Source organism: Caloenas nicobarica, chromosome 1 (genome assembly GCF_036013445.1).
Source record: "Caloenas nicobarica isolate bCalNic1 chromosome 1, bCalNic1.hap1, whole genome shotgun sequence".
NCBI lineage: Eukaryota > Metazoa > Chordata > Aves > Columbiformes > Columbidae > Caloenas > Caloenas nicobarica.
In genome coordinates this window covers 44,987,878-45,011,873 of record NC_088245.1, presented here as the reverse complement: position 1 = coordinate 45,011,873, position 23,996 = coordinate 44,987,878, and the positions used below count along the sequence as shown (strand labels likewise).

General features: G+C 38.6%; 1 protein-coding gene across 9 annotated transcripts in view; it reads right to left on the bottom strand.

Annotated features, from left to right (window-relative positions):
* Positions 1–1,730: 1,730 nt before the first annotated feature.
* The window catches only part of ANKS1B (ankyrin repeat and sterile alpha motif domain containing 1B), a 434,418-nt gene continuing 412,152 nt past the window's right edge, over positions 1,731–23,996 (bottom strand). For 6 of the 9 annotated variants that reach the window (XM_065627452.1, XM_065627461.1, XM_065627482.1 and 3 more), the window contains 5 exons: positions 19,662–19,669; positions 15,843–15,929; positions 11,229–11,366; positions 3,379–3,546; positions 1,731–2,179 (listed from right to left, as the gene is read on the bottom strand). In XM_065627452.1, the coding sequence (XP_065483524.1) occupies positions 2,069–2,179; positions 3,379–3,546; positions 11,229–11,366; positions 15,843–15,929; positions 19,662–19,669 (512 nt within the window). In that variant the 3' untranslated portion in view covers positions 1,731–2,068. The remainder of the gene's footprint in view (positions 2,180–3,378; positions 3,547–11,228; positions 11,367–15,842; positions 15,930–19,661; positions 19,670–23,996) is intronic. The other 3 variants (XM_065627472.1, XM_065627499.1, XM_065627527.1) reach the window with 1 other exon arrangement.

Genomic DNA, 23,996 nt, shown 5'->3' with positions numbered 1-23,996 from the left:
AGTCAGCAGTTCAGTAGTGCACCAAAGAACCAGTTAATTAAGGACTTTGAAGTATTTACCATCCGTAAACAAAATCTGTGTTCTAAACCAAAACTGTCTCCACAGCAATGCTTGGGTTTGTGCGGGATAAGATCAAAGCCCAGTGAAATCGGAGAAAGGGGAGGGGAGGCCCTTTCACTGATTTCAGTCTCCTTTGGATCCAGGCCCCTTATGTCCTTCAGCAATGATACAATGATGCACAAAGCACTGGCACTGTACAACTTCATTTTATTTTGTGTGCTTTTATAGGTTATAAATAAATGACAAAATTACAAAATTTATAACTGGAAGCCCAAGCATATTTACATAAGTATTTGTTGCAGTGAGGCTACTATTTACTGTTCTCCTATACAATTTTCCTTTTGGTACCATATTTTTAGTGTTATTTTTTTACCGTCAGTTGACTACATACATATCAACAGTGAATAGGCAAAATATGTACAAGGAACTGTTTTGTTCAAGTAAATTGAATGTTGTATTAAAAGTATGTCATCACTCAGCGCTATGATTAGGTTTAACTAAACCATATACAATTATCAGGTTTAAACCAAGTTCAATTATCTTTTTTTTTTTTTGTTGGAATTTACCAGCTGATGATTCTAACTGAAAACCTCAGCTGGATACGAAATAATAATTAAAAAAACATTAAGACAACCACACAATTTATCAATATCTCTATAATGAACTTCAAAATGATTCACAATTTGACTGGATAGAACAATATACATTAAAATGTAATTCTTCTCCTATAGTGATATTTGCACTGTTATAATTTCAGTTCTACATAAATATACATCATGGTATTATACAAATACTCCACGGACATTAAAAAAATTAAAATACTTCAAAGAAAATGTAAGTAAATCTTATTTAATCAAATATTAAGCAAATGCTTAACTATTTTGTTCCATGAAAACAGTTTTATTACTTTGGAATTTTTTTCTTTTTCTTACTATTTTTATTTAGAAAATGTTTTGCAGTAGAATTTTATCAACGCTCTTCCAAACAAGCTTTCTGTGACAGAAATCTTGATAGCAAAATCCATGGTTTTGACTTTTTTTAGAACCACTGAGATTATTTTTTAAAAATGCTAGTAGAATTCATGGCTATAGCAATGTTGAACTGCATAAACTATATGTAGGTGTAGAAGAATGACCATTCCACTTTCATTCCAGACTGATCACACAGAACATCCAGTGCACTGATGCTACAAGTCTTATAATTTTCATAATGCTGCAATAGCAGTGGTTTACTTAACTTTAAAATAAACAATATTTGTCATAATTAATCTGGCTTCCTTCCATAAATATTCATATGTTTTCCTATAGTACTTCTCTTCCATAAAAATATTTAATAAATGTTTTCTGTGCATTATTAGTACCTTTTGCTAACCATTCATAAAACTCCGATCCTTTGTTACAATGCAAGAGATTCCTATCTCTGTAGAGGATCAAAGGACACCAATGATTACATATAAAACCAGTGCACACAGAAATCAGGGTGCCTAATTTCTTGTCACTTTAATGAGCTCTTTATTCAACATAGGAATTATTAATGAATTCAGTGGTTTCACAAATACTCTATTTATTAATTCTGATTCTATATCAATTAAAAACTGCCAAGATTTAAATAAAAAACCAATCAAATATTCTACTCATAGGCAGCATTAGTGTTAGTTTAGAGACCTTTTGTTGTTTTTTTTTTTTAAAAAGTAGAATTCTCTAAAATAAGAAATCAAAGAAAGCACTGTGGCAGAGTCACAAGGGAGAACTGCGTGAAAAATAAGGTTTCTCACTCCTCTTGTGGACCGTAATTTTAAAAGTCTTCATATAGTGTCATTCTTCTGTCAGTGCTGCAGGAAGAAGAACATCACCAGAGATGACTGTCAGCCTTTTTGTGTTAGTTACAAGGCCACTCATGGGGTGCAGTCTTCCTCTCTGCTGGGTTGAAACGTTGCCATAAAGGAAAGGCTGTGCTGTGACTGCTTGGCGTGCAAGGCACAACAAGGAACAGGGGGGGCAGTTTTGTATCAGAAAATTGTAGTTTCATACTTGGTATTAATGCCTCTTTTGGCTTCTTGTCCAGGTTCAACAATCCATGGTAGATTCGCGAGAGTCTTTTGTTCAGATGGATCTATCTGCTTTAAGACAAACGCAAACATACAGACGGGTCACCATCTCTGCGCACAGCGACCCTAGCAGAAGTTTTTTCTTTATATGAACAGAACACAGAAGAAATCCTGTATTGACAAGGTCCTACAGCAGTGAGTGCTGTGGTCTACACTCCTCTGTACCTACGGTTCCCTTCTTTCTCCTCTCTAGATCAGAGCTGCATCTTTCCCCAAGCTATAGGTCATCACAGGTTGCTAAAGCTATGCTTAAAGCTAGACTTGATCCTGAGAAGTCTTTTTGTTACTGAAACAGATGTTCTTTCTGTAAAATTTTATGGATGAAGATTCTTTGTCAATGGACAATAAAATGTACAGCCATACATTTTTGTCCCCCCCTTCCTCTCATCCAATAATTAAATATCACAGAGTTTGGTGCTCACTTTATAGCCAGTGAATAGAAGACAGTGTGCACTCATTTTTCCCCTTTCCAACCCAAGTCACCCTGTGCCTGTATTCTCACCTGATTTAAAATAGTTTTCATTATTTTTTTTAAAGCTCTACCATAAATGTATATTTCTCTGTCATGTATGCACTTCAGGAGTGCACTTTAAAGACAATCAATATGTAAGCTCCAATGAGATTGGATTCTTAGGCATTTGGGATTACAAAGAAAATATTGAAAAGGTATATTAAATCCCAGTTTTGGTACAGGAGGGTCTGCTGAGGGTCAAAAAAAAAAAGGGTGAGAAAAGAAGTTGCTTGGTGTGACAAGATAATTGTAAATTGATTTGGATTTGTAACTTGGTTTGGATAGATATGCAGTGGTTGTGTATCAAACAAGTTTGGTGCTGATTTTATTTCTTGATGCAAGATCAGGAAAGCCCATGGAAATGCAGAGTTTTAGAAGTATGCATTGCCTGTGATCCTCAGCACTTAAAAACCAAAAATATATTAGATCGAATCAATAACAACTCTGCAATTACTATCAAGAACATAAGCGCAACACTAGCCAAGCAACATCTTAAACTGGATGAATCTGAAAGGAGCAGTTGATCAAAGTGATTGCCCGTGCTGTGGTGACACAACCCTCCTGGCTGATGAGCAGAAGTGGCACAATGGAGACACGGAGCATTTCTGACTCAACAGGTATGCTCATTTACACAGCTTCTATGTATAACAACTGTACAGCTGAATTTTGTTGTTTGCATGCACCACGACTTTCTACTTACCACTGACTTCCGAATACTAACGCGTGGTTTGGGAATAGGCTTGGAGGGTTTATTTTCAAAGCTTTCTGGGAGAGTTGAAGAATGGCCCCCTTTTCGTGCTTGTAGTGCAAGCTGATAGGCCACCTCAAATGCTTGTCCTAGTGTAAGAATGATTTCGTAAGCTAAATTCTGGAACAAAACAAAAACAGTTAAAATTGGAGTGTGGTTGAATTAGCGTCAGATACATGAAGTGGGGTCGTACTGTCTACAAAAGTGATTTCTAATGTAAATACTTAAAATCACACTGGTAATAACTTCCTAAGTCTCTGCAATATTTACCTCTGTCATTTGATTTCTCATTGATTAAAAACAATCTAAATGTGGTTTATTGTACTGAAAGTCATTACTTCTAAAAACCTTGCAAACATTGTCTCACTAAACATGAAAACAGGAGTGGGTGAGCGTGTGTGTCATCTCTTTTTAGAACAAGCACATTAACACCCCCCCTCTCCGGCACCTTCCCAGCTCACCCTGTACCCGTTGCTCTCAAGATCCCACCCATCTTCCACTAGTCCTCCTCTGTGACATCCCACCTTGCTCGATTTCGGACCTTCTCTGCTGCCCCATCCTCCAGAGCTGGCAGCCGCATGTGCTGCTTCCCCCAGCCTGTGCCCAGCAGCACGGGGAGAGGATGGAATGTTCATGTGATGCTTCCAAAAGCACAAAAAGCAAGTGTTGAAAGTGCACGCTCTGCTCCAGAGAGGCAGTGCCCTATGCATGAGTGAAAGTCAGTGTTCTGCTTCAGGTGCATGTTTCAAGTGCTGGGGGACCCTTCTCATGGTTTTGTTTTCTAGAAGTATAAATGTTTGAGCTAAAACAGGCATGTCAGCATACTCTTGTAAGTTTGGAGGGGTCACTGTGTATGACCAAAGAAGTCAGGCTCTTAAGACTAAGACCAGTTTGGTGGTAAGTTCTCATTGTACATGTGGAAGAAAACTTGTTGCAAAGTTTTTAAAGCATGAATGAGGATCCAGGTTGTTTTTTTTTCTTCAGTACAGTTTTACATCAACTAAAAAGCAGCTCTGAGTTTCATATTTGACCTTAATCCAAGCTGCAAGTGAATTCCTATGACAATTTTTTTCAGGTTTGTGGGTTGGTTTTCTATTTCTAGGTTCCTAACTTTCCAATGTTTCGACCCCCTGCAGAGCAAATGCAAGCCTGCAGGCGCTCCTTGTTATGTCCTACAGTCTCCTTAGAATAATTCATAAATCTTTGACGTAATTCAGAAGTTACTCTCTCTTCCCTGAACCTCTGGAACCCATAGTTGGGCTTTGAACGTAGGCGATCCCTTAAAATTCCCATGTTTCTAATATAATTTTAAAGGAGATATCTCTTTAGCTAGCCAAGTCTAACTGTTGAGTTTGCAATAAGCCAGAAAGCAATGCAAGACACTTGGCAGTACACTATCTGCCCTTCGATTGTTAAAATATAGTTAAAAGGATAAACATTTTATTTCATGCCCTATGCTGTAATTTCACTGTAGTCATGGAGAAATTCCATCCCTTTGTTATCACACATGTATATACTGAGATAGTATAGGCTGAATTCAGGATATTTAGCTCATTGTAAGAGCTTCTTATAAAGGTGCCAGCTCTGGTCTTCGTTAGGTCAGAGAGAAACAATTATACTCCTCCACTGGGAGATGCTCTCAACTGTTACAGCTGCGCTCACAACAGCAAGCTAGCCAAAGTTTCACAGCTTCCCAAATAAAGATGTCTGCCTGATTTGATAGCAGTAGTCTCCAAATTGTCTCCCCTTTAACTTAAGGAAACTGGCCAGAACCAAGAAATGCTGAGGATGCAGTTTGCCAGGGGAGTAATAAATGAAAGGCTAAAGAGACTATTATAAGGTGCCATGCCTCTTAGCAGAATGCTGGCTATGGAATTAAGACCAACAGAATATAATTGTTGAAAAGGTACAGAATAGTATTATTTTAAATGGAATGTATCTATTAGTAGAATAAGTATATTACCCTAGAGACAACTTAATCAGCTGTTGTGACAGTAAGATAGTGTACTATATCATCGTGAGATTGTCTACAATGGATAATATTATTGCTAAGGAATACATCAACAGGACAGGGTGTAGTAATGGCTTGGAGAACAAGCAGACTGTAATAGTAGTGGGATTGAGAAAATGCACCATACAGTGTGGCATAAAAAAAAGGTGACTGAGAGATAGGCCTGAAAAGCTCTGAGATAAGAGTGGAGACAAGCAGAGAGTTTGCCATGCTGAGCCATAAATCTAGTCTGGGTCCTGCATCCTGTCAAAAGCCACTATGATTTGTTTTCTTTTGTAGTCCGTGAAATGAAAAAATAGGCCTGCCTGGAGACTGAAAGCTATTGGAAACATGTAACTGTTTCTATGGTTAATAAATATTTGAAATAGAGCAAATAAAACAGGACATTCACTGTTTTGTTCAATATTCAAAATGTAAACTGAACTGTAGTTTGTACATAAATTTCACATATAGTGTACTGTGGTAGAGCCTTGATGAACAGAATTCTGCAAATGGAGGCAAGGAGGCCTTTAAAATCTGTAAAATTTAAAAAAGGCATCTGCAAAATTTCATTTAGAAAAAAAAATGAAGTAAATAAGTTTGATTTGAGGAATTGAGCAACACGATCTAGTTGAAGATGTCCCTGCTCATTGCAGAGGGGTCGGACTAGATAAGCTTTAAAGGTCCCTTCCAATCCAAACTATTCTATGATTCCATGAATTTCTCACCTGTAGTCTTGGAAGAGGAATACGAGGATTAGTTTGTATGGATTGCTGCATGGGCTATACCAGAGAGGCAAGAGCAAGATTCCCTTGGGGATGTGGGTGGAAAACCAAACCAGAAAAACCACAGTTGAAATTCTTCTGATAGAGTGGGGAGACTGTTTGATTTTTATTTATCTTTTTTTTTTTCACATGTGGCACAAAAGGAAGGAAACAGGTCTGCCTCTCCAAAAGATGCTCAGCTCAAAAGCTGTAGACTCCTTGGTCATTGGAGAAGACATTGATCCTTACAACACCCCATCAAGCTCCTTGGAAAGGAGGCAAACTATTTAGGACCATGGTGCCTCTGAGGCTGCTACCATCCTGTTCCTTGCTCAGCACAGCAGAGAAGGAAAGTGAGTAAGCGAATGCCTTTAAGCAAGTTTCTGGGAGATGAGAAATTGAGGTCAATTGCCTTGTTTGCCACGTAATGTTACAATTCAACGCCTCAGCGCAAGTCTGAGTCAGGATTCTTCAGCTGCTTTAATTCAGCCAACCCATTAAAATGGCTAATTGTTATCTTACATTTTAACTGACTTTTATACTGCATAAGTACAGCAGGTGCTACTGCTTCATTGCGTTTTCATGCCTCTAAAAAGCTATGTTCAGGCTTCACGAGTATTTTAAGAAAAAGTAAGATTGTTAATTTGTGTCTTTCAAGCTATAAAAGCTTAAAATGTCACTTGCAAAGGAATTTTTTTAAAAACTACCATTCTGCCTTTTTTGGAAAGCACTTTTCATATGTGAAGATTTTATAGGTTTTTGCTTTTAGGCGATTTTTCCCTCTTTAAGATCAATGTCAAATGTGATCTTTTTTGAAGACTGATTTTATTGAAGCAGCTTCCTTTGGAGTCTCAGAGATGATTAATGGGAGCTACCCACCACATCTGATGTGCAGAAATTTTAACTAGTACACCCTTTGTTCAAGGTACCAAACTTAAAATCACAATTGGCAAAATCAAGCAGAACATAGTATATGGAACCTTAGCTTGAAAAATCTGAATAATACCAAACGAGTTAAAAATATCCATTCCCTCAGGTGAAATCAGTTGCCTACTTCTTACACATACTAGAGTCTTCAAGGTCAAATGTTGAGGATTTCTAGTACAAAAGCCTGACAAGGAGGGAAGATTACTTACTAGTAACAGGACTGATGAGAGATGCAGAGCTGACATACATACACATTCACACTGTTGAATGTATGTATGTTCTATCCCTCCAGACCACAAAACTTTTACTTTTAGGGGGTACCTGGAAAGGACATGCGTTTGTCTGTGCTCTCCAATGGATCAGCCTTTGTCCTTTCAAGGGGAAGGAAGCTCAGCTCACTAAAGATGGTGTGATGAGACCAATGTGGCTGATATTTGCTTGTAACAGCTGTGGACTCCTGGGCTGCATGAGGTTTTCATGATCGGGCACTGCTGCAACTTGTTCTTGATCCTTTCTCATTCTGGATTTAAAGCAACTGTGGAAGGCAAACTCTTCTGAGTCCATCCCTCTCTTCTAATGCAGCACGAAAAGATGTCTTGTATGCAATGGGAGGATGGAAACAGGCCTTCAAAGTGGACCTTTCAGGCTGTTGCAAAAGCCACTGATGTAGACAAGAGGGGGAGAATAATTTGCTCATGAGCTGGAAGCTCCTTCTACCTGAGTATGCTCCATCTCAAGAGGTTTGCCAGGAGCAACTGAAGTGGTTTTACGCTTTCCACCTAACATTCCTCAGACAGAGGACTATCTGGGCATGGTGTCTCTGGGTACTGCAAAGGAAAGAAGTTTTCTGTTCTGGAGACAGGGGGATGCCACATTGATTGTATCTGGATAATCATATGAACAGAAAAAAAATCTATGTAGTCACTTAATCCCCTGGTAGAAGGGAATGAACAGAACTTTGAGACCTGAACGCATGCTTTTTCTTCTCTTCTAAGTATGTAAACTAGCAATTTCCAATTCTTATCCAGCTTAAGTCTGTGCAATGAAAGAATACAGAAAAGGAGAAAAAGGTCTTTGTGTTATGTAGAGCACCAGTCTAATCCTTGGCATGAGCTAGAGCAGAAATTGTTCTAATTTATGCCCGTTGTTTTCCATTCATAGCTGCACTGGGCAGTGAAGGAATATCTGATGGAAATTACTTTGGATGTCTCCCGTATATGAACCAGAATTTGGTATAGGAACTGTTACAATGACAGTGGATTCCAAATATTGACCAATAAATTATCTTCTTCCCCCAAAACTTGTCCCCTTCACTATTTTTTAATCAAGTCTGATGTTTTTGCAATTTTGCTTATAGAATTTTAACTCTGAGTAGAGAAGTTACATGTACAGTCACTCCTAAATAGTAAGTATCAGTAATACTGGTAGTTGACATGTCACTACACTAAATGGCTTTTCTATCTGCAGTGAAAATTGTTCTTGCCCACACTTCCTGAGGAACTGAAGGACCTAACAGAGTGAATTTTTTTTCATACCGCTGCATATCTTGCATTACCATAACATATATGATCTAAGACGCATCTTCTTTACATCTTATTGTGGATTTCTACCATTGTAAACATTATTTTTCTTAACGTGATTGGACCTCACTGACAAAGGGCTAGGATTGTTTCTATTAGCAATCTGGAAGATGAGGCTAATGTAAGTGTTAGACTTTAAACAGAAAATTTAATTTACTGTATGCTCATGTTGTGAATATCTAGCTATTTTTATGGAGTTTGTACTTGCATCAAAAATGCTAGATCCTGAGAAATAAAACAACACAAAAAGAGAATATTTGAGTAGGTAACACCCCACTGAGGATTATAATGCAGGAGAAAACTAAGTTGAGACAGTTAGACATTAAAGTTTCTGTATGGCTTAAAATAGCCATTTAAAGTGCTTGGGGTATTAAATTCTCCTCCTAAGGTACAGGAAGTGAGCAAAATGTTTTAATTATTCTTGGATCACTATTCTTTCGTTGCCAAACAAGGAGAAAATGAATTTCCTCTGCTATACCTGGGTCTATGTTTGTGCTTGATTATTAAACCTATAAATGAAACTGCAGTACTTTGAAACCATTAAGAAGTACTTAAAAGGATCAGGAGAAATAATAACCTCACTCAATCAGTCTAATTTCGGTTGATTCACTTATCACTGAAGTCTATATAATGTAACATCTTTTTGATGTCTATATATTTTTAATACCATTTCGAAGTTTTTCATACTCCCTGTGGACACTAAAATGTCAGCAGAGAATTTAAACAAAAGCACTGAACCAAAACACTAGAATTCCTTCTAAACTACCTTCCTGTACATCTTGTTGTTTAAACTCTCCTACATGCTATTACTCTACAATGTTGACTATTTCCCCAATCCCAAATAAAATGCCTCAGTTCAGACATCTCTGTTTTTTTAATTTAACTTATTTATTTTCATGTAAGCATGTTTCAAGAATTCATACACATACTATATTAAAATATCTTTTCTTGAATGATTTTAAAGTTTTAATAGCATCTTAAATTTATCTTGTGCTTAACTTGGAGGACAAGTACTCCTGAAAGTTTTGGACAATAAGCCCTCTTAGTCCTAAAAATTAGAGACACTACTTATTTCACCATATTTAGCTGAAAACAGTACGACTAATTGATACGTGTTTATGATTTCTTGAAACACTAGTAGTCTGCATCACCATCTGAGAAGAACGAATATAGGAAGAACTTGGTAATCTTCCACCAAAATAACAAGAGCTGTGAGGACTTTTTCTGAAATAACATTTCTAAGACATTTTTAGGCAAGAAAGCTGGAACAAGGAAGTAAGAATTAAAGAATTAATTTGCTATTTTCGAAATAAATGCATCTTTTTTGAAAAGGAAGAGGTACTTCTAAAATAAAATTTCCCTAAATTCTGTATCTGCATTATTTGTTAAGCTAAAACTCCCACTGATGTGACAGAGGGCAGAGCAGAACAGAGGGACCATCTAATACTTAATAACCTGTTGATGTTTACAGGGGTAACCTCTTACACTGGAACACAGGAAGGACAATGTTCCACACAGACCTCTGTTATCACAGATGTTTCAAATCTTTCAGATACAGTGTGGTAGCCAAATATTCCTAGGACCTCCCGAGAAATGTAATTAGAAATGTAATTAGAAATGTAATTACCTGTGTGGTCTCTGCCAGAGCTGTGTTTTGGTTTTCTGGATGAAGTAAATACAAAACTTTTCATACATTCTCTACATGTTTGCAGAGGAAACTTCAGTTTTCCAGTTTATTCAATATAATGTAAAAAAGTCTAAACAATATTTAGAGATATGTTTTGAATTATTTGGTCTGATCCAACTTAACACTGAAAACACTAAAAGTCATGGAACAGCAGGGTAAGAAATCTGAAGAAAACTTACGGTGGTAACATCTGACCTCTGGTCCAAAAAGCAGCCCACATCTGCTTCATGAAGGTGGGATGTGTCCAGGCTCAAAGGGACCCCACAAGAAAGTGTCCTGCCCTTTTACCCCTTGTTAGCTGGCATGGGACGGGCACGTGAGGGTGAAACCCAAAAGGCTGGATGTCACCAAGCCCATCGTTCCCTGACTGCACAGGCAGTTAAACACAGTCAAAAATGCAGGACGCCCTCCAAACTTAGTCCAAGTTAGTTCCTCAACCTACCTCTTAGCAGGACTGAGTGCCATATGTAATGCACATTGATCCAGTTCTGATTCATTTTGTGTGCACTGAGATTTCAGAGTAAGTGGCCAAACCTGCTTGTTACAAACTTCTTAGAAGGCTACAGCTTAGGTTAGGTCAAGACTTGTCCAAAAAGCTACTTGCTAACTTTGCAGTCAACAGCTGAGATTCCAGAGGTGAGTTGTTTCAGATGGGAAATGAGAGGATATAAAAGAAAATCTTTGCTCATCTCCAGAAATGTCCTTTTACTATCCCATATTAGATTAGACTTTTCACGTGGTAAATGAATGATACCTTCCATTAATCACTATATACCCTGAAAATGTTTTAATAGAATTAAATAACTATTACTATCACAAAGAATTATTAAATGAAGTATTTTCTATAAACTGACCACATCAAACGCAGTGAATACATGGCAGTAGTGGTGATTAGTCTTCAAGTCTTTAGTGATGTACGCAAATGTAGAAAGGTCTTCAGGGTCTTGTGCAGCACAGGAAATGTTACGGATTTCATGTTCAGCAATAATGTTCTGTTTAAAAAAAAATTCAATCAATTTAGGTATTAAATTTTAAAAAGCCATAAAAGGTGTGGTTTTAGATTTGCATTTAAGTTCATATGCTGTACTGAAGTATTTCAGAAGTTTCTTAATAAGAAGAGATTTAATACACCCCCCATGTGTGATCTTACACAGGTCATTGGAATTTTGACCCTCTTCAATGATATCTAAAATTGCCAATAATCTGGTAGGAAACAATTACATTTTAGAGTCTTCCCTATGAGTCCACTTGATTTTTATACAGTTTATTCAGTAACCTATGACAGAGACATCTTTCCTGGCATACAACTCTAAATACAGTTTCAAAGCACTACATGAGCATCTCATGATGCTGCTGGTTTTCTGTATAATGATCACTATATGACACTGTCGCAGTCTACTGACAGACAGGATCTGATTAAACCCAACAGGCTCAATATCCAGTTTTTTTCACATGCCGTCTGACAAATTTCAGCTATACATTTCCAGGAGAAAAAGGCACCAAACATGGCTTATAATTGAAACCCTGAGCTCTTTAAAGGCTTCTCTTTTGTAAAAAGATAACTACAGGAGGATCTGGCAATTTTTCTCCACTTACTGACAACAGCATCCTGTAAGAGAGATGTAGAAAAATTAAACCATTCATGCACCAAGCAACACTACTTGCAACAGCCAATGTAAGCTATAGCATACTATTGAGATAGAGGTGGGGCATGTCTGTCTCATGAAATAAAAAAAAAGCTGTCTTAAAGCTTTGGAGAAAATTATGAATATTCATTACATAAATTGCTGATATGTAATTATTGTGTTCAGGCCAAAGGAACCATGAAGCCAGAGAAGAAGACACTGCGGAGTGGCTTATGATTAGGCCTTGCTTCAGCAACACACGCCTTTCAAATGATTTCTTTAAACAGAGGAATGATTCATTGAATATGAATTTACTTAGTTGTTAGTTTATAGGCTTTTCTGAATTGTGGCCCTGCTGGCTGTAGCTCTGGCTTTCCCACAGAAACCCAAAGCGAACCAGCCTGCTGCAGCACGACAACGCTATTGCACCGCAGAACACGGGACATCTGTCGTGTCCTGGTGCCTCCTGGAGCCACCATTTGCCGCTGCTTCAGTGGCATCTGCCCAAGTTGAAACAATCTCTGGTTTTCCCTCACCCTTTTCTTTTCCTTCCCACCTCCTCTCCTCCCCCTCTTGTTATTTTAAAGAACAGGAAAAATATGCAACTAAGTTACTTGAGATGCTTTGCCATATCTTCTTCCATTTGCTAAGTGGCAACTTTCCCCCTTGCATGTAGGTGTCAAGTTTTCAAAAAGACATATTAATATATCTAATTGAAGAAAACATGGCTCATGAAAAATCTTAATAGAAAGCATTCCAACTTTCAAGTTATGGAAAAAAAACAAGATAAGAAAACTGTTACTGAAGAAATGAAATAATCCTCTTAAATTGTTGCAACATACTTGATTATTTCTGTTTCATGCATTATTCATAAAAATGACAAAACCAGTACTTATGTTTCAATATATGCCAATTTATAATGACACGTATAATCTCTGCTTAACTGTCATTGGCTTTTTATATTACTTTAAGCATTTTATTTTCTTTGTTGTCAAATTGATAACTTTTACCCTCAATAAAGATTTTTATGAGAATTACAATTATACCAAAACCAGGGATTTAGATATCCACAGATACAGCTGTAATATACTGTCATTGATGTTGTATTGGTAATGTTGTAGTTTAGAAAGCAGAAAGAATTAAATCTTAGAAGGTCTTAAAATCATGTGAAGTATGTATGCCAAATCATGAGCCACAAAGTAATAACCCGAATTTAAGCAGTGTATGTGAAAAGAGCTCTGCTATGCTGAAACTTTTCTGAGGTGACCTGGGGTTGACAGAGGAGACTTTCACTTCAGTCAAAACTCATGGAGATGATTTTAATGTTTTAACTTTAAATCAAGCGAAGTTTGGAAACAAAGCCATACCAAGCTTGTTTTGAATCAAATGAGATATACCTAAACTAAATCTTCTGCATGAAAATTAGTAGTGAAATTGAGCTTTTCCCTAGCTTCTATGCTTTGTAATTGCCTTTCAAAATTGAACACGTTTTCAGTGCACGCATTTATTGTTTCCCAGAGTCACTACTCCAGCAGACCCATAGCCTTATTCGCTGGAAACTACAAGGCTATGAACCAGCTCACCGTTCTGGGTACGCTCCGCAGGCATTGACTGACGCTGTACAGTTGTCCTAAAATTTGTCACTTGCTTTGTCCAGGGAAACCTTCGTTGCTTCCAAAAAAGCAGGGAAGCTGAAAGTCTGTTCTGGTTCTGCCAAGGAAATACCTCGGAGAGATGAGGTTTTTGCTAAGCAGCCTTCCTTTCGCTTGCCTACCTCGTGTCAGACAATCCCCCTCTCCAGGCAGAAATCATCTAGAAGTTAGGGTTAGCTGTGACCCACCAGAAAATTCTGCAGGTCTGCTTTTTCCTAAGCAGCAATTTCTTTCTGGCCTCACTTGAAAAGGAATGGTGTCGTGTCAAAGTGGTGTCATTCCAAGCTTCAAGGCGCCACTGAAATAGCTGTCATGGAACGAGGCCAGGGCCCCTTTGTCACCTGAAACTTCGCCTGCCACGACTTGGAATACAAATTCTTAGCTTGGTGGTAATAAAGGAAAAGGATGAACAGCCATGAGAGCTGAGTTTTCAAGCACATAACTGCTAGCTACTTTTGTCATTAAAAAAATATGCATTTATTGCTAATTGATGCCCAGCGCTGTCAACTATAAGCTCATATGGAAGCGGTACAAGTCTGAATAGGATCTCACCTTAGTGCTAATCTGTTTTGGGTCTTGAAGGAATTGGGTACAGCACACTGTGGACAAGGATGATAACAACGCTCCTGGGAGAGTTGCAGGCTATTACCTGGTTTTTACAGAAGGGAAAGGCAGTGCAGATTTTGAACTGGAGAGACAGCAATCTACCACTTGAGAAAAAACACAGGACTGTGCCATTATTTACTCCCACCAAATACATCTATTGCACTACTAGGCATAAGATTTCAGTGGGACTGGTTTAGAGTCACCTAATGCAATTTGCCAAACTTCTTTCAGGTTTTCTTCTTATGTGAGATTATATGTGCTGTGCACAGAGATACTGGAAACTCGTTTTGTTCTCCTGATTTTTTTTGGTAAACCTAAGGACACTGCAGTTCCATCCTTTACACTACAGAAGAGATTTAAGCACTGAAAACAGCCTTATCCAAGTTAGAGCTAATAGCATTACAATGTCCTGATTTATGTCCTGCACATCAGAGAACATAAAGAAAATGAGGGTTGTAGAAACTCATTTTTGAATCAACGGTAGAAAAAGGAGCTGACAGGAATCCTTGGCCCCTCTGCTCTGGCAAATATGCCAGACTTGACATAAGAGTAATTTACCACTGTTTTTCTTTCATGTCGTCTTCTAACCCTGGATACAGCTTCCAAACTCTAGCAGAAGCTCACAAATCTACTTTTGTTCCTTCACTTAAAACCCAGTTCTAGTTCGACACCTTTAAAAACTGACTGATTTGGCAAGTTTTGACAGATACTGAGTTAGATGTACCGTGTGGTCTGAATGTTCAGCAACACAAAGCCGCTATATACATTACTAAACTGGTCAGGTAGCTGGGCTGTCAGATTCATTTTTTATATTGCATAGTGAGTTTTAGTCACATAACAGAAACAGACTGCACTTTCTTGCCAATTTAGACATCTGAAGAAGAAAAATTCATGGATTACTTTACTCCTGCTTACAGAGCTTGTTTTGTTTGTCTTTTTTTCTCTTTTTTTTTTTTAAGATGTTGGATGTATCTAAAATGTAAGAAACAAAGCACAGGGGCATTGCCACACAGGAAGTTGAAAAAAATATGGAATAACAACTGTTAAGAAGCTGCTGCATTTCAAGGAGTCAAATGGCCAGGAAAATAACTCTCAGAGAGGATCTGACATTTGAAAAGGACATTCAAGGCTCATGTTTCTTAGTCTTACAATGGCTGGCCCTGCATCAAACCTTGCATCTTTATTGTTCATTGAGAGACCTTTTTTTTTTTCCCCAAATTATATCAATGAACAAATATATATCTATTTTCTGCACATTTAAGGGACTGTATGGGGAAGAATATGTTAAAGGATTCCACGGAGGCTCCCTGCCAAATGTCTTTTGTGATAAGCTTGCCTTTTAATGGCAGAAGGTTGGACACAATGTTCTCCAAATGAGCCACTAAAGCTGCTTCACTTGTCCTCCAGACTGAGTTTCTGGAGAACGACAATAAGATTACATTCATTTTGGAGAGAAGATAAAAAAGAGACGAAAACACAAAGTGCAACTCTGTCCCCTCTCTGGCCTGGTGCTCTTACAGAGCCAGCCTCATAGGTATTCCTATTTGTGAGGAAAGAAAAGCTAACATTGAACAATTACACATACCTTATTCGTTGCATCAATAAATTTGACTCCCTTGTAAGAGACAGATAGGACAATGGTTGGTACTTTCTTCATTTGTTCTGTAGACTTCTGAAATCAAAATGAAGATGTTGTTAGAGTTGTGTTGCATTGCAAGAACAGTGCTCTTTCTCTTCTACAAAATATGTAAGTTAAACAAAAGGTACTTTTGTATTCAAATATTTGACTTTTCCTTGAGCTGACTATGCTCTGCGTTTTTGAAATAGCTGCCTTCTAGTTAGAAAACTAAAAAGAGCTTTACAGTTTTTTGCAAGGAGGGTAAAAATTCTCCTTTTTCCTAGCACGATGGGAAGAGAATGAAATAAGTTTGCCAGGCTTAAAAAGACCAGTCATGTAATCAGGAGTTTCCCAAAACGTGTGTGTTTAAGATATCTATCTGACATGCCCCACTCACCGCTGCCTCCCCTCCTCCTGCCCTTCCCAGCTGTAAAAACCAAGAGCGCCATACTTTTTGTAGTACTGCTCCTTTGCTCCAATTAGTTGTTATTTAGAAATATCTCACTCTCTTGCCTTCTTGCAGTTGTATTTATGGCACGAGCTATCCCTGCAGCCCTGTAGGCCTGCCAGTCAATCTGACAGTCCAGCGTTGTATCTTGTCACATCTGACCGTCTGCAATTCCTCGAGCGCAGCTGCTGCTGGAAGCTGCTTTACACGTGAATTAGCACAGAGGCTTATTCTGCATTCCCTCAGTGCCAGGTTCTCCTACCTACAGTTCATGTCTTCTTATAAGGCTGTTTTTTCTTTTATGCTAGTCTACTTCTGTGTGCCTTCAAAGTGATGCACACAGCAAAGATATTTCCTGCTGAACAGATTGAGCAAATATTTGACATAGATTTAATATCTCTGCAGAACAACCTGTTGATTAGTTTACAGATTAAATTTACTAAAAAAAAAATCCCCAAAGGAAAAACAAATATGGCATAATATATAGCTATTTCAATTCTTTTAGTGGAAGGCAATGATGTACCAGACTATTCTATACAAAACTACTGTAGATAAACAACATAGATAAAGTTCAGAGAACACTCACTCATGGTAGTATCTGCAAACAAACACAGAGATCAAGCAAACGTTTTCTTGAGAGGAAACAGTAAGTTCAGCTACAGTTAAAGATGAATAAATATCAGCACATGGAATGAGAGTGTAAATGTATTGAAAGGTCTAAAATTGGCACCTAGAAAGATCATTAGAGCAGCTGAATGAAGTAGCAGTGGTGGGTTGGTATTCTTCAAGAAAAAATAAAATAGCACAGATTAAATCTTGAAAACACAGACTGAATCTGAAAAAAAGCTGTCTGAAAAATAGGTGATGGTAACAACTGAACAGCAGAACAAAAGCTGAAAAGAAAAAAACCTGAAATCAAATTCCCTTATCAGATTTCCTTCCTTCCCGAATCAAATGAAGTTACAGATCCAGCTACATTCTGCAATTAGTGTCTCGTGCCATGAAGGCTAAAATCTCTAATTAAAGCCTCAAGGAGAGCCTCACCCATCCGTGTAACAGAGAGGACCATTGCATCTCTCCGAATCAAATGACAAGAGATTTAGAATGACAATGAAGTGTCAATCTATCCTGGAGAAAGCTTCTTCCACCCAGAAGGCTAGGCACTTTTAAAAAATTAAAGCTTAAATGGTAAAACATCCTGAAGAATCTAAGAAAATCTGCAGGAAGACACTAATCTGATTTGCATGTCTCTGAACTAAGTGCAGAAAGAAACGGTATCCCTGCCAAAAGCAGAGCAAGTACCTACCTGTGCGTATGTGTGTATGTGTCTCTATAACAGAACTCATTTGAGTCTTTTCATAAAATTCAATTTCAATGCACAGAAAGCATGACAGTGACTGCACAGAAGCAGCAGTACAGGCATCTATCAGAATAACAAGCAATACACCCTGCATGTGCTCATATCCAGACAAAATATTCGCAAATATGACAACACCACTTTAATCATCTGGGAACCCAGCAATCATCCAACTTTTGTCCTTTCTTTCTATCCCGATAGCTACACGCAGGAGCTCTTTGTCTCCTATTTTGATTATTGTAATTATCTCCCTCATTGCCTCCCTAGCAGCAAAATTCCTCTTCTCCTCCAACACGCTATACAAATACAGCTACTAAGTTAATTTATTTCAGCTTTTTCATCTAATTTGCACTATTTGCCATAAAGGCGAAACTTCCTGTTGGCCAGGCCATGTTGTACTAACCATCTGGGAGTCCTCTTTCATCTAGACCGGTAGTTTTTAATTTAATCATCTTCCTTATCTGCTCCACATTCACCTGGGTTTGTCTAGAGCAGACTTGATCTGTAGTATTTAATCGAGGTCATGAACAGAAGACTGTATCTGAGTGAAACAGCTCATCAAGATACTATTAAATTTTATCCAGCAAATTAGGAAATGGATCAGAGACCGATGGACATTTGTAATTTACTAAGCCAAACTGTCTCAGCTGGGAAGAAGCAGTGGATCACAGAATAGTTTGGGTTGGAAGGGACCTTCAAAGGTCATCTAGTCCAACTCCCTGCAATGAGCAGGGACATCTTCAACCAGATCAGGTTGCTCAGAGCCCCATCCAGCCTGGCCTGGAATGTTTCCAGGGATGGGGCATCTACCACCTCTCTGGGCAACCTGGGCCAGTGTTTTACCACCCTCATTGTAAAAAAATGCCTTCCTGAATCTCCCCTCCCCTAGTTTAAAACCATTACCTCTTGTCCTGATGTCCCTTATCAGCCTGCAAAATGTACAAACCTCAAGATTTGTGCAAAAGTGTTCTGGGAGATTATAGTCCAGTGTAGAAACATGATTTTGGGAAACAATTCTGCACTTGTAGCCATATTGCAACAAGAGTTGGGCAAAAGCAATAACATCGCTGGTTATTATGACAGTGCTGTCATGAAAAACACACAACTCTATTCCAACCCCCCACTCAATTCCCAGTGATGGAGTAACTGAAGTCCACCGTGTAATTATGATTTCCAAGCAGTCTGCAGACTTCAACAATTTTGAGCTGTCATGGTGAGCTCATACCATTTGCTTGTTGGTCCTTTGTTTTTAATGGAGGAGGTGGCTGCAAGGATGTGTAATGCGAGTTTCCAGAGATACAACACAAATGTCATTCACTCAGACAGTGTAACTGCTTTGGCTCTAAATTCTAGGATGTTGAGATGAAGTCTCACAGCTTTCATGGTCAGACATTTCGCACCTATGTGCAGGCCAAGTGGGCATTTCCACGTGTGCCTGTGACCAGAATCTGAGAAGAAGGTAGGACACAGGAGTCAGTATTCCCTTTCCTTGAGTTTTTCAGGTTCTAGTCACAGTATCAACTCTGTGAGGACATGATGAAGTGACAAAATGTTCTTGTCCATCTGGTGCCTCTATGGGATGCATATGGACTTGAGCCAAATTATAGGAGCCACAGCTGAAGGCTGGCATTGGATGTCATATGCATGCTGACATATGGTCTAATGCTCCAAGGCATGTTCATACCATGGTAGCAGGATTAGATTTTATCTCATGTAGAAGCAATCATAGTTACAGGACCTTGTCTCTGGGTAAGCGCTCACTAGCCTGGAACTGGTCGTAGTTCCTATAAACTCCATTGTTTGTGGCTGCAACTTTGGTTGTTTAACACACTTCTTTAGGAGAATCATCTGGATGAACAGCAAGCTTCTTCTAGGCTCGTTGCCAGTGCCTGTCTCTGATCAGCTGGTCATCCATGTAAGGACAGATGTGCATGCCCTGTCTCCTTAGGTGCACTGCTCTGACAGTGAGAAGTCTTAATGCTGCACAGTCTGCAATGCCAGAGACACTGAGCTTTGGACCCACTTCTGAAATACTTCCTACCAGACAGGTAGATGACTATGTGGGAACAGGCCATGTGTAACTCAAGAACCACAAAGCAGGCTTGACTGCAGACACAGCAAGATGGAAGAAAGCATCACCATCCTAAATCTAATGGGGCATTTCTTCAGCTTCCCCAGACACCCCAAAAGACAAAGAGCTTCTTTTTCTTCAAAATAAAGAATACCAGGAACAGCAGCCTCTCCTGTATTTTGATGCAGCTGCTGCAATGAAGCTGCTTTGTCCCCTCAGCACTCAGAATGGAGATGGGTCCAGTGGAAGGCATCTCTTCCAAAACTGCATAGTTATCACAGTGCTTGCTTTTACAATAAAGGTCTGGATTTAAGACACCTCTGAGTTCGCATCTGAACCCTTGTTATGCAGGACAGTGCCAAAACCCTGTACAGCCTTGGACAGGGCTGCTCCCAATTCCTCCTTTTGAAACTGGTCATGAAGGGGTGCAAGAGCAGTGGTGTCAGAGAGAGAGAGAGTGAGAGAGCAAGTTTGCTTCTGATCTTATGAATTTTCTTTAGTTTCACTGAAAAAAACACCATACAAGCAGACTCTAAATAGATTTCCATAGTATAGTGCTACAAATTAAGTGAGCAAAGCATTTCCACCTGTATTTTGATTTTGAGTCAAATGCTGTGCAGAACTGCTTGACATTTATTTAGAACATAACTAAACTCCAAATAATTTGAGATCCAGCCAGTGTACCTAACAAATCAAGATAATTAACGGTGGCTTAAGAGACAGAAGACTTTGTTCTAGGAATAAAGCAATATAAACTAGCTGTTTATTTTTAAACAGGCAATACAAAATATATAACCTTAAGTGCCTTTAATCCTTTCAAGACAGGATTGTACTACAATACATTGTTCTATGCACAACTAAGAGTGCTAGTCTGACACTTTTGAATACTCCTGCAGTGTACGGAATATGGTATTTCTGTGCAGCTAAATGAGAAACTCAGGAACACACATGGAATGATGTTCGAGTAAGATGCTCACACATTCATTTCATATACCATAGCACATAGTGTTATCCAGCTCACTCTCACAATACTTTAATCTCATCTATTTATGTCCTGCCAAGAGGAAACAGGATGCACTGGTACTTCTACTTCGTCACATTGACCACTTTCATGTACTTATATATACCTTTATAACTGGATTACTCAGCTTTCATACAGTGGCCAAAATGAAACCATGTTCATTTTAAGGTTTTACTGCACATGTAATCATACTTGATCTTGCAATACACAGCAGAAAGATACCATGCAACTATGCCAAGTCACTAAAAATTCCATACCTAAATTTTGACAAGTTTATGTGCCTGTAAAACCTTAAGATTTCATCTTGCCTTTTTACTTTTGCAAATGAATCTGCTAATTCTGTCGTATCCTGGTTTTTAAAAGCTATCCAAATAGTATCCAAAGACCGTAGCTGGCAATGTTACTATTTGATTATGTAGAGGAATCCACTTCACTAAGAGAATCCAAACATTTCCACACTGGTAGCAACTATTAATTCTAGATGGCATGAAACCGCACATTTAAAAATATGTATTGGTACCATCTAGTATCATACCCATATGCCCGTTACTTATCTGAGGTTTATGAAGCCTCATGAAACACTTCCTTTTGAGTGAATCACTTTGACAATACCATGCATGAGATGAAATTGAAATAAAAAGTCAAAGATCGTTTTTGACCAGTTAGTTCTGAAGCCACTTTTGAAACTACAATCTGCCTTTTAACAAATATTTACTAACTTTTCTCAGTCCAAAAGGCTTAAAAATGCATCACTGACATAATTTAATACCTCTTGGAATAAGAGAGCATCTGTACTCCCTGCGGTACAAGACTGTTTACTTCTCCACAATTAGCGGATGCCTCCAAGCTACATCATTAGTATGAGCATTGCACTGGAGATGCACCTGCAACTCATCTAATTGAGTATGAAAGGGATTTTTTTGCTTTTGCAATATCTGTACACATTCATCTGCTGCTGAAAGGGCAGCACATCCCTCTTGCACCACGGATTCCTTTCAGCCACAGAGTTCAAGGACATGCAGTCCTCTGGAGAACATAGGGTGGCATGATGTGGATGTGCGAAAGGACTAAACATCTTTAAGGCCTCCCAGCACTTACTTTTTTCCTTTTGAGTAATATCCATTTGCCTGTCCCACTGCAGGCCCTCCCAAAGCAGAGGCCACACAGGAGAAACAAATCTACAAGTCTTAAGAGAACAGAGACCAAATAATCTAAATTCTCATATACAGTATTTGATCCTGACATGGTATTTGCCTGCCTAGTGAGGGGGCCTGTGGAAGACACTTCTACTTTTGAAGCTGAAATGGAGACTGAAAAGTAGAAAGGGATTCACAGAAACAAGGAGACTGCATCTATATCGAGCTCCTCCTTCTTTATCTAAGATGAAACTAGGAAGGAATGCCGCAGACCCTGCCTATTTTCAGAGAGTCAACTCCACTTCATTTGCATCTTTCTCTCCAGAGACGGAAGAAGCAGATTTTGTAACAATTCTGACTTTGACATTCCGGTCTTAAGTTAGCAAGATATTTTTAAACACCTGCTTTGAGAATAGAATTATGTTGCTGGTTCCCCAGAACTTTGACCTGAAATGTAAGAACCTCTTTCCTAGCAAGAAAACATTTAAGAAAGATACATAATATTCAGGAAGGTGGCAGGATCCAAGAACAAAATCTAAGTACCTTGCTGCTGCAGTAAATATCTGATTGGCTCAGACTCTGCAATTGATGTATGCAACATTAGTGATTTAACATCACGGCAAGGAAAGAGTCTACCTTGCTGCTGTGCTTGTGCCGGTAAATATAAAATCATCCACTTCCTACCTGGTCAAGGAATTTGGATGTGTAAATGCCAGATGGAGTCTGCTGTAGAGAATAAGTCCCTTCCTAGCTCCAATTAAACTTTATTCCTTTTCTTTATTTGATGTAAACACAGTTTATTCTCACTTTGCGTTCCTATGGTGATCTGAAGTGAAGGCAGTAACCTGATTGAAAACACAACTTGTAATATTTCCTATTCCACACTGAGAAAGATGAAAGCTCTTAAGTTCTTGAAGGCATCTCTCAAATATAATTAATAAATCTACTCTGGCCAGAACAGCAAGATTTAATCTCCATGTAGCAAAGGTCAGTTTACAGCAGGTGGAGAACGGAGATAAGGAGACAGTGCTGTCAACTGCAGAGGGAGTTTGTGAGAGAAAATAGCTGGAAACAAATAGGAAACCATAAAATATAAATCCATCCTTGGACTGCAAATATGTGAATGGAAAAATAAAGTACAATCCCTCTAATATGCACAGTTCTTGCCAAATATCCATAATTCTGGACGTCTGCAAGAATCTGCAATTTGGGTGGGAACAAAAAGCATGTATAACCTTGACCCCCGTGCTGAGCTCAGCTTATTGCATCTGTGTGGTCTTCCCCAAACAAATCCATCATCTGCCCTGCTGGAGCACACTGCTGCACAATGCTGAGAAGTACAGCCAAGAAGAGTTATTAAGATAGGTTCCCAGGTTTTTTTTTACATTATGGAAGATTTAGGATCTCCCTTCACTCTCAAGCTGTACGAGAAGGAGGCTGCTGCAAGCCCCTCTGTACAGAGATGTGGGGGGGTATCTGCACGGTACTTCCCTTGGGAACCAAAACCATCATCTGCAATAACTGAAAGTACAGGAAACCTCTACAAGAGGGAGGGATCTACAGTCAGCAAACACTTAATTGTTGTTGTTTTTCTGAATCTATGAACGATTGAGGAAGATCAAGATACTTTTTTTCACTGATAGGTTTCTTTTGTCCTTGTGCCTGTGCTGACTGGTAGACATCCAGAGAATAGAAACACTTTTTTTGAGCAGCATTAGGTTAAAGATGGAGAAGCTAAAGCCACATTGGCAGAAAAATTAGCTACCTAATTTTCATGCATTCTCCTTAATAACTATTGTGGGGCTGACTCCAGAAAGATTAAAAAATTGTAGGGAAGGACCTCAGCATGGTACAAGGTTATATGTGATACACTCCCCTCCAACATGTTTCAAATTACAGCATGTTACAGATTTGAAATATATAAATGGAAAAATAAAAGCTAAAATAAAAAAATGCTGCGCTATCATGTTAGTACAACCCTATGTAAAAATTCACTTAAATACAATAATGAACATCACATCAAAACTTCAAAATGGTTTAAGAGAGCCTGGACTTAAAATTAATAGACACCAACTTTCAGAACACAAC